Raw genomic sequence first — 12,125 nt, forward strand, 5'->3', positions numbered from 1 at the left:
AGGGGCGGGGCTGAGAAAGAGCGAGGTCGAGAGCCACACACAACGAGGGAACCCCATCAGCTGGAAGCCGAGTAACATTACAAGTCCATCTCCCAACGCACGAATTCATCTTTTCACCTCCTTTGGATCAGATCCATAAACGCCGAATCTTATTCGTTTTTATTATTGTTACCAGCGGATATTGCATTTTGTCGGGGATTTTCTGTTATTTTTGAGGGGAGTAAGGGGACTGGCAGAAGGTGGGGGGATCAACCGTGGAGAGCCGCGAGCATGGAATATTTCATGGTGCCCGCTCAGAAGGTGCCCTCCATGCAACACTTCAGGAAAACGGAGAAAGAAGTCATTGGGGGGTTGTGTAGGTGTGTATCCAGCATGTGTTATTGTCTATTTCTGATCACAACACGCAGACAGGCGCGCGCGCGCGTTCGCGCGTATGAGGCAACACGGTTCTGTTATTGTGCGCGCACGACCCATCTGCGAGAACTAATTCACGCGGAAATGACTGCCCGGTATTCATAAGGGTTTTCACGCGGACGACTATACACGTTTTTGGGCGATCCTCGGCCCGTTCCAGTGAGAAATGTGTCAAGTTAGAAGCTAACAAACACCAACCACGTGGTTGCTCAGCAGCACGCCAACCACGCTGCTGCTCGCTCGCTCCGTTTGTCCTCCAATCGCCCCCTCACTGGGGTCGTAAAGGTGGACGTGTTCGGTCAGTTGTAACCTGGCCCCGAGTGGTGGTTTGGACTGCGTGTGCTACTGGTGGTATGGTTGGCCAAGTTGGAGTGGGAAGCGCGGCCATGCTGCTGCTTGGATGGATACTAGTGCTGTAACCAACAAGCGGGGTCTAACGTCTGCTATTCCCCTTCGCGACGTCGTCTTTGCGACTTCTGGAATGCCCTTTTTGGGGGGGCTGTGGGAGAGTTTTTTTTTTAAGGAAAGTAGCGGAGTGACTTCGCCTCCACTGCGGCGTGTTCCCCGCCTGCCATGCTGCCTGTCGCATTGTAGTAATGGCGGGGGGCGCTCTTGGGGGCGGAGGAGCTCCTAAGACTACCCTGGCCAACGTTTCGAAATTTAATCCGTCTTTACGAAAGCATCTTTCAAAAAGCGCGTCAGAGATTTGACACATTAAAGCGTCGAAAGCAGGAATTGTGTTTCTTATTGGGGGGGGGGGGGGGCATCCGGTGTTGCGTGCTGGCTCCGTCTCGCGTGGAGCATCATGGGAAAAGTAGTTCGTTTCGTAAACCTAAATTCACGGTCATGTCGTTTACAAATGGTCGTCGCGCTCATCACTAGTTGACCAGAGGGGTATTCCAGAAAGCGGGTTATGTGAAAACTCTTGAGTAATTTACCCCGGAAACAAGGGAAACGCTGAGTTATCCGTTCCAGAACGAGAGGAAACTTAAACTCTCGGTCAGTTACAGCGGTACCTTATAATGTGAACATAAGGCAGGTTTACTATAAGAGACCCAGGGTTTCAATCTGTCTCCTCCCACACAAAAAAAGCAGTTAATCATGGAGTGGCCGTTAATTCAAAATCCGATCGACATGGAAACCGTAATAATTCGAAATGCTTTACGTCGCGAGAGAATCTTCTGACCCAGATTAGATGTTTCATAATTTCTAGAAGAGTATATTTTCCAACGCTACTGCTTTCTTTGAACAGTATAATGTATCTCAATAACCTTCACTGGCCCTGGGATGCCTGATGGAGTAGTGGTGCTCTCGCTTGGCTTGTGTGCATGAGTTCGATTCCCAAATACCCTGAACAAGCACTAATATCAGACCAACCTTTATGCATAGCACTGTTTTTTTTATTTTATTCAAATGGCATTTTCTTTATAATATCGGGTATACAGAGCATTACTTTTTTCTGTTGGATGAGCAGAACTCAGCGTTTTTTTTAAAATAGTATTTTAATGAGTGTTGGTGTAAGATACAGCGTCACATTTTAAATGACTACAATAGGTATGAAACATAATTGCATTTGTGTCAAGTATTAATCCACAAAGTGTAGAATTACCTGAAAGGACGTTGGAAAACATTTTGTTTAAATTATTTGAAGTAGCCACAGAATTAATATTTTAGTTTAAATTAATACTGACCTTGTTTAAAAGTGAGTCCATTTAAAATACCGTATTGGCCCGAATATAAAAGGACCCTGATTATAAGACGACACCATCTTTTTCAAGACTCAAGTTTGAAAAAATACTTTTTGAACACCAAATTAAAATTTTATACAGAAAATGATAACCGTTTTTTCCCATGTATAATGCGCAAAATTTAACTAATTTATTGTCCTAAAATCTGGGGGGCGCATTATACATGAGTACAAAAAATTGTTGTTGTTTTTTTAAGAAAATCATGGTGCAACAATTTTTGAAGAAAATCCTGTCATGGATGGTTCTTTACAACGTCACTTTCCTCTCTTTTCATTTTAACCTAACTGATCGTGGCGGTGCCTTTCTGGGCAGTCGGAGAAATCGCCAACAAAAGTCAAGTTTATTTATTAAAAGAAAATACATCCATCCTGTGGAGTGGCGGCTCGGTGGCGCACTGGGTAGCACGTCCGCCTCAGAGTTAGGAGGGTGCGGGTTCGATACCACCTCCGGCCCTCCCTGTGTGGAGTTTGCATGTTTACTCCGGGCACTCTGGTCTCCTCCCACATCCCAAAAACATGCTTGGTAGGCCAATTGAGCACTCCAAATTGTCCCTAGGTTTGAGTGCGAGTGCGAGTGCGGATGGTTGTGTGCCCTGCGATTGGCTGGCAACCGGTTCAGAGTGTCCCCCGCCTACTGCCCGATGACGGCTGGGATAGGCCCCGGCACGCCCGCGACCCCCGTGGGGACTAAGCGGTACAGAAAATGGATGGATGGATGGATGGAAATCCAGCCTAGTTAAGAAATCACAAGAAAGATCACCATGACAATTGTGAATAATAAATAATTATTATCTAAGTGGGTTATTAGTCAGCGCCAGTTTTTATGGTTTTTGATGACAACTATAAAATTATCCAACTGGCCAAAAAACAGGAATACAGAAGAATTAAAACAGAAGAAACAATAAACACACTTAAAAATGGTTTAATGTCACAAAATTGGGACATTATATACAATGAAAATAATATTAACTGTGCATATGAGGAATTCTTAAAAAATTTCAAAAGGTTATATGACAAATACTGCCCTGTAAAAGTAAATAATAGGAAACTAAAGTATGTAGATCATCCCTGGATTACAAAATGCCTGTAAAAAGAAAAATACACTTTACAGAGAATTTATAAGACAAAGAACTAAAGAGCCAGAAAATAAATATAAACAATATAAGAATAAACTAACTAATATTAAAAGAGCTGCTAGAAAAGAATACTATAGTAAAATATTAAATGATAATAAAAACAACACCAAAGAAATATGGAATATAATGAATACTGTAATAAAAAATGGCTCTAAAAAAATTTATTATCCTAAATATTTTATTATCAGGAATACTGAGAAGTATGATATGGAAGAAGTGGCTGAAAACGTCAATACATTCTTTGTAAATACGGGACCTGATCTGGCCAAACAAATCCCAGATTCAGTAACAACTGAGGAGCAATGTAATAGTTTAATAAATAGGAATCTGAGCTCAATGTTCCTCAAAGCAGCGGATGAGAAAGAAATCATAAAGATAGTTTCCCAATGCACAAACAAGACATCCAAAGACTGTGATGACATTGACATGATTACCGTAAAACGAGTGATTGAGGGGATCTCTAAACCATTAACATACATCTGTAACTAGGGGTGTAACGATTCATCGATACACATCGATTAATCGATATAATGCTCTACGATTTATTGGCATCGATGCTAAACGTAAACATCGATTTATGTCGCCGTGTTTGACCTCGGACATTAGACGCGACTTTATTTTGAAATCCAGTTCATTGTTGCTTGCTTCCTCTTTCCGGGAGCAGTGCGCCCGGCGTTCTTGTGTTGTGAGCAGAGCAGGCACGTGAAAGGGGAGTCGACAACTAGTACGTGGCTCCTGGGCTGGTGCTATGGCTAGTGTCCAAAAAGACGAGGAAATTTGCTCCCCTTTAGGCTTCAAGTCATTCGTTTGGAAGCACTTTGGGTTCCAAAGAAAAGATGGCTCAACGGACAAGACACGTGCAGTTTGTAAATCCTGCCATGCGGTGATCAAATATTCAGGGAGCATAAATCTCGCCGCACATTTAAAGAAAAAACACGACATCAAAGTTCAGTGTTAAAATACGCACTTTGTATACTACAATACTCCTAAATAAAGAGTTTGCAGTACCTTGTTGATTTTGCGTATGAATTGTTATAAATCAGGATATTGTTCTATATTTTTTATTTAAAAATATATATATATCGATCGTAGAGCACTATATCGTGATATATCGTGAATGAATCGCAGCAGGCTTTAAGATATCGGCAAATATCGCATCGTAGTTCTTTGTATCGATATGATATCGTATCGTGACAAAACCCGCGATTTACACCCCTATCTGTAACCTATCATTTCAGACCAATATATTTCGAGATAAAATGAAAATAGCAAAAATCATACCTTTGTATAAAACCGGGGACAAACACCACTTCACAAACTACAGACCTGTATCATTACTATCACAATTTTCTAAAATACTGGAAAAACTTTTCAATAACCGACTGGACAAATTTATAGATAAATATAAAGTACTCACTGAAAGTCAATATGGATTTAGATCCAACAGAGCAACATCACTGGCACTAATTGACTCAGTGGAGGAAATTACTAACGCAATAGACCTAAAACAATATACAGTTGGGATATTCATTAATCCAAGAAAGGCATTTGACACAATAAATCATGAAATATTATTCAATAAATTACATCGGTATGGCATCAGGGGGAAACCATTAGAATGGATCAAGAGCTATTTAACAAAAAGGAAGCAGTTTGTGAAGTTGGATGACACTTGTTCAACGTGTTTGGACATTTTTTGTTCTGGTAGTGATTTACACACCTTAACAACACTAATAAATAATGAATTAAGCAAATTAAAGGTATGGTTGGACAGCAATAAATTATCCTTAAACCTAAGCAAAACAAGAGTACCGTATTTTCCGCCCTATTAGGCGCACCGGGGTATAAGGCGCACCTTCAATGAACGGCCCATTTTAAAACTTTGTCCATATATAAGGCGCACCGGCCTAAAAGGCGCATAAAATAGAAGCTTTACTGCAACAAACTGAGGTTGACTAGGGTTGCGGTATGCACCCACTAGCCAATAACCAACGAGCCCTCTGTAAACAATCGCGTTTCTCAAACGATCTCCTATAAAATGATTGGAACTGACTAAAGTTCGATCTAACGCATTGGTACTACTTACCTATGTTTCCCTTCCATATCGATCCGTAGATTTACTCGAAACATTAACGGAGCAGCCTATTTTGAAATGAAATAGCCTCGCGGGTACAACAGCTATTCGGGTGACGCCCCCTGACTACAGTTACCGTAATGTTGGGAAGCGATGCGACCTTGTAATTTACTAGTCATACTAAAATGTACTAAAACATTTTGGCAGAGCACTGTGTACAACCAGTATGGATCAACAAATTAATCACTTGATCCATATATAAGGCGCACCGGACTATAAGGCGCACTGTTGACTTTTGATAAACATTTAGGTTTTTAGGTGCGCCTTATAGGGCGGAAAATACGGTAATACTTCTTGGTAATCACAGAACTAATTTGAAAATAGAGATAAAGATGGATGGGGTTATTATTGAAAGAGTGAATGAGATTAAATTTTTAGGGGTGATAATAGATGATAAGATCAGTTGGAAATCACAAGTTAAACATGTGCAAACTAAAATCTCAAGGTGCATCGCAGTATTAAATAGAGCAAAACAGGCTCTGGATCATACAACACTTCGCATCCTTTATAATACACTAGTTCTTCCATATTTCATGTATTGTGTAGAAATCTGAGGTAATAATTATATAAGCGCAATATATCCACTTATTATTTTACAAAAAAAAGCAAAACGGATCATTCATGGGGCAGGATACAGGGATCATACAAATTCATTATTCTTAGAGTCAAAACTCATCAAACTTAAAGATATAGTGGAATTCCGGACAGCACAAATACTTTACAAAGCAAAAAATAATCTGTTGCCAACTAATATTCAGAATTTTTTCATTGGGAGGGAAGGGGGTTATAATTTAAGGGGGACATTGAATTACAGGATAAGGAAGGCACGCACAACAAAAAAACCATTCTGTATTTCAATATGTGGAGTTAAGTTATGGAATACTTTGGAGGAAACGCAGTTTAAAAAAAGATATAAAGAAGAAATTATTTTTACAAGGTACAGAAATGAGGGTGTATGAGTATCATGGGGTCCTTAGTAATTATTGATTTACGTTTCTTTGTTGGTTTTGTTTGTCTGTTTGTCATTGTTTTGTTCAGGCTGATAAATAATTACAGCAGTTTTGTGATCGCTTTGTCTTTATTAAACATATAAACGAATACAATAAACAGATACTTTCAAGTTTTAATCATTAATTACACCATTATAGCTCAGACATTTATCTAAACACAAATAATTAGTGACGACCCCTATTTTGGAAAGCGAAAACCCCATGTCGTACGGCGTCAGCACTATGTTGTTTTCAATAAAAACATGAAGAACGCACGTTTGCGTCAGTCAATTTTAATTTTTATAAATGATTATTCTCATTTGATGCCATCCGCGTTCTGCCATTGAAGCGGGGTGCATTCAAAGACCAGTCGTACAGACAGAACACTCATTCACTTCACCAAAACGCAACAATATAATTACGTGAGCTCTTTGCATAAACCTCGATGCAAAGAAACTCCTCTTTTTAGGTACAGGCTACAAGGAGTATATATTACAAAGGAGACTTTATACTTAATTGTGATCTTCATTCATCCATCCATCCATTTTATTTTATTACTCAGGATAATTTCAAAGCAAATTAATATTGTTGCATTTATTAATTTGCTTTAACATGAATATAATATATAAATATAATTAAAAGCTAACACGATAGCAATGTCAAACGTGTTCATTTAAGAAAAAGCCACACACGTTTTGTGATCAAATCTTTCATAACGAGAATGATTTGAGTGAATTGATTTTACAATTTTTATCCCCCCTCCCCACCATCTGTCACTTTGCTTGGGACAAAGGGAGCCTTCAGAACTGAAATTTCGTCTCAATTATTCATTCAAATCAATTCACTCAAATCATTCTCGTTATGAAAGATTTGATCACAAAACGTTTCCGTCTGTACGACTGGTTTTTGAATGCACCCCGCTTCAATGGCAGAACGCGGATGAATTTAAAGACATCCAATGAGAATAATCATTTATAAAAATTAAAATTGACTGACGCAAACATGAGTTCTTCATGTTTTTATTGAAAACAACATAGTGCTGACGCCGTACGACATCGGTTTTTCGCTATAATTCGGTATAATTCAACGTAGTCCAAACTCACCCAAAGTTAAGGTTTCATGGGAATATTATTGTCATAATTGTCTGGACCATATATGATAATTGTTTAATGGTAGTTATTGATAGATCTTGAAGATGTCAAATTATAGGTGCATATAGCACCTTCATTGTAAGAGGGGAAGAGATGTCGTGTATTTTGGGCTAACTCAAATTCCGTAGTAGAAAAACCCCGGAAGTGGGATGGGTGCATTCTGTGTTGTTGTGGTACGTAGGGATGGGCGATACCAATGATTTTGGATTTGATCCGATACCAAGTATTTCCTGCCCAAAAATATCCGATATCGATACCGGAAGTGTAATTTCCCGCCAAAAACCCCAATTTAAATGCAGTGGCATTCTTGCTCTTGGAGAGTCATCTATTGAATTTTGTAGAAAATGTATTACGTCATGTACATAAATGATTAACCTTTTTAGAAAAACATTAATGGAAGATGCATATTAATAGTATAACTTGAATTAAAAGGAGCTATTCTTTACTTTTTTCTCTCTCTCTCTGTTGTTGGGAAAAGAATTTGTCTTTTAGTATATTTGTTAGGGAGGGTAATACGCTAGATCTGGGGTGTATATAGTGTACAAGATGGTGTATCGGTCAGAATACAGGAGGCCGCAAAGGACGTTTGGACACAGGGAATGGCCAAAAGGTAGATGGATGGATGGACAGGTTTATTGAGCTGCAGAATTAAAGGTTTGTAGAATGGCGGAGTCAGCAATAACGAATAATAAGAATAAGGGTAAAAACAACAATCCCAAACTAAATATTTCAAATATAGCACAAACATGTTTAAATGACCCTAAAGGAAATACAGTATAATAAAGTTGTTGCCAACGTACATGGTTGAATTCTAATGCTACAAGTGGCCACATTATGCTTATCTCAATGATACTCATAGTAATGTGGGCAATCGGATGGTCTGGGGAGACCTCTAGTGATCGAAATGAGGAACAGGAATGGCGGCAACAGGAAGTGTCTCTCGTCCGCGAATCCGCTCCGAGTGCCATACAAGGACCCGGACTGACACGAAGGCAACAAATACAAACAAATATACTGATTATACAACAACAAAGATATAGGGCTTACTTTTTTGGTCATGAACTCGGCTTTACTTCGCTTCGACTATGACTAGCGAACTTCAACACCACCATACCGTGAACTGCTCTCTTCCAGACTGCCCTGCTCATGCGCGGAGAATGCCGCGTCACCTCATGGAGTCACGTGACATGCGGAGCGGGAACACAAGGCAGAGCCGCTGCCAGCGCAAACATGCACGTAGAACAGCACAGCATGCAAACAATGTTACAGCCTTCTGTACAGCCGCCCCCAAATGTGCAGGGCACATTTGCTTCAAATGAAGGCCCATCAGTCTTTATGAGAGTCTTGAGTCACGTCCGATGGGAGGGCTGGTAGCACCACCAGTCGAGCTACTGGTCTGGTGTACACATGCCCTTTAATGTCGACATCAGCTGACCCTTATGCGGCCATCGTCACTGCGATGGATCTTCGTCACATGACCAATAGGCCACATGGCACGGGGTAACTGTGGCTCGGTGATCATGACCACTGACTTCTCCAGGAGGTCGGGGGGGGGAGGCTTGCCATTTCTGTCTTGTTTGCAATCCCGGTAGGTAATCCCTGATAAATCTTGACCAAAACTGGTCGGCAAGGATTTGAGAGTGCCGCCAGCGCCTTTGGCTCAGGATTTCGCTCTTCGGGTAGACAATTTGGGGGAGTGATCCATCAGGCCGCCCCAGTAGGAGGCTATTGGGGGTCACGGGGTCGACGTCAGACAGGTCAGCGGACACATAGCCCAAAGGTTTTGAGTTGAGAATGGCCCCCACTTACAACAGGACGGTGGAGAGGACGTCCTCATAGATAGGCTCAGTACCTAGACAGGTGCGGAGTGCAGACTTGACTGCTCGTACTTCTCTCTCCCATACTCCACCAAAGTGAGGGGCTGCTGGGGGGGTTGAAGTTGAATTTGATTTTACGTGGAGCGAGTTGACTTTGTAGGGTTGGACACATACTTGTGAAGGCTTCCCGAAGCTCTTTCTCTCCTCCCTTGAAATTGGTCCCGTGGTCTGACCACAGTTCCGAGGGGGTTCCTCTTCTGGCAATGAATCGCCTCAAAGCCATCAGGAAAGCATCAGTGTCCATATTTCGTATGAGGTCCAGATGTACCGCTCTGGTGGTCAAGCACTTGAAGATGAGACCCCAGCGTTTCTCATGGCGTTGTCCAACCTTTACTAACATGGGACCGAAACAGTCCATGCCAGTGGCGTGGAAGGCAGGTTTATGCAACTGGAGGCGTGCGGTTGGGAGGTCAGCCATTTTAGGTATGGAAGGCTTGGCCCGCCAGCGCTGACAATCTGCACAGGAACGTTGATAGCGGCGAACTGCTTCACGGCCGTGAATGATCCAATAGGTCCTCCGCAGCTCTGCAAAGACTCGCTCTGGCCCCGGGTGTTTAAGGTCCTGGTCATATTTCTTTATGAGCAGGCGGGTCACAGGGTGTGAGGCGTCGAGGACGATAGGGTGTGGGGTGACCTCGTTCTGGCCCTCTAGACGGCGTAACCGGCCTCCTACTCTGATTAGTTCGATGGAGGCGTCGATGACTGGCGCTAAAGTAAGGAGTCGACTCGAAGTTTTCACGGGCTTCCCTGCTGACAGCTGAGCACAGTCGTCTGGAAAGGATTGCTTCTGGGCTCGTTGAAGGATGAGTACCTCAGCTTGTCGGTATTCTTCAGCGGTAGGTGAGTAAACCGGAGGGGCCTGGCCATGAAGCTCCCTTGCAGTAGCGTCCATGAGTTCCTGCCAGGTGTTGCATGTCTTGTCTTGTAGAATGGCAATGTCAGGTGAGGTGACGGTGGACCCACAGAAAGCACCTTTCCTTAATTCAGCGGCATCATCAGGTGGAATACAGTGTGGCATTTCTGGCCAGGTGGTTGGACCCTGTAGAAGGAAGGCGGGTCCGTGTGACCATCGATTGGGCTCCAACAGGGATATCAATGTCTTCCCTCTTGTCAGGTCGTCGGCAGGGTTGTTGTCTGAGTCCTGGTTGTCTTCGGTTCGGAGGAAGGCTACAGCCCCGTAAGCCTTTTCTGAGGCGTCAGCAAAGATGTGCACTTGCCGAGTGGTCCCTTCGCGGGGGCTATCAGCAGGCGCATACGGACGTGGCATGGTAATGTCCGGCAGATGCTTGAGCTCCGCCTCCCAACAGGACCAAGCCTGTAGCAGGTCAGGAGGGAGGTTAGGATCGTCCCAACCTTGCTGCTTGTCCCACAGCTGTCTTAGGATGAGCTTGGCGCGAGTGGAGAATGGCAGCAGGTATCCCAATGGATCGTACTGTGAGGCTAGGATTCTATAAATGTTCCTCAAGGTTGGTACATCGTAAGGGACTAACCGCTGCTTGTAGCCTAGGGAGTCTGCCTGCCAGTTCCAGCTGAGGCCCAGGGTCGACTCAAACGGGTTGGACTTATCTTGGGCTAGCCACAGGTCTAGACTGGTGGATCTGAGCTCTGAAGGTAGGTGGCTGAGAACATTTGGGTCGTTGCAAGCCCACTGTCGCAATTCGAAGCCGCCCGAGGCGAGGAGCTCCCTGAGCCGGTCCACCCGACCCTTTGCTTCGCTGGGTGTAGCCACACTCTGCAGGTAGTTGTCGACATAGAAACAGTGCTCCACGGAGAACCTCATGTCATCGTTTGACTTACTGGGATCCTTGACATGGCTTTGCAGGGCGTATGTTGCACAACATGGGCTACAGGTGGTCCCAAAGGGGAGGACCTGCCATTCAAAGATCTTGGGTGGTTGTTCTACCTCTAGGTCTCTCCATAAGAATCTCAGAAGGGGGCGATCCTCAGGGAGGAGACGGACCTGGTGGAACATCCCTTTAATGTCCCCACTGACTGCAATGGGACATTCTCGGAACCTCAATAGGACCGCTAGCAGGGAGGCACCTAGAGTTGGGCCCGGTAGGAGGAACTGATTAAGGGACTGGCCCAAAAATTGATGAGAACAGTTAAAGACGAGGCGGTTCTTCCCGTTATGGGTCACGAGGTGATGGGGGATAAACCAGCTCTCCGTTGATGAGGTGTCCTCGCTAACTTCCTGCACTGCGCCTGACTCGATGAGTTTCCGCATCTCTGCTTGGTATGCTTGTCCCTGCTCAGGGTTCTTAAGGAGGCGTCTCTCAGTGCTGCGCAGCAGGGCCATAACTGATTCTTTAGGTGCTTGCAATAGTGGCATAGCCGCATGGCGTAACAGGGGAGTAGCGTATCTAAGGATGCCACTCACCTCGGTACGTACTGTCTTCGTCTCCAGCAGGGCTATGGCTTGCTGATCCTGCTTGGATCGTGTCACTTCCCTCTCTGGCCTGTAGGGGACTGTATCCACTTGCCAGAGTCTCTCCACATGCCTGTAGAGATCATCCATGGGTGGTGGAACAGAGGTGAACAGGCATTGAGCTGGGTGAGCCGTCCGCCCCGTCGACTGACACGGGCCCTGCAAGGTCCACCCCAGTCTAGTGTGGACAGCTGCTGGGCTACCATGAGGACCAAGCCTGACAGGCTCGATGGGGGTTATGAGGTGGGG

At 43.8% G+C, this 12,125-nt stretch overlaps 1 protein-coding gene across 2 annotated transcripts in view; it reads left to right on the top strand.

The window, feature by feature from the left end:
* tfap4 (transcription factor AP-4 (activating enhancer binding protein 4)) overlaps positions 1 to 12,125 on the top strand; it is a 27,851-nt gene continuing 15,726 nt past the window's right edge. For both annotated transcript variants that reach the window (XM_061302502.1, XM_061302503.1), the window contains exon 1: positions 1 to 359. In XM_061302502.1, coding sequence (XP_061158486.1) covers positions 271 to 359 — 89 coding nt within the window. In that variant the 5' untranslated portion in view covers positions 1 to 270. The remainder of the gene's footprint in view (positions 360 to 12,125) is intronic.

Source organism: Syngnathus typhle, linkage group LG17 (genome assembly GCF_033458585.1).
Source record: "Syngnathus typhle isolate RoL2023-S1 ecotype Sweden linkage group LG17, RoL_Styp_1.0, whole genome shotgun sequence".
NCBI lineage: Eukaryota > Metazoa > Chordata > Actinopteri > Syngnathiformes > Syngnathidae > Syngnathus > Syngnathus typhle.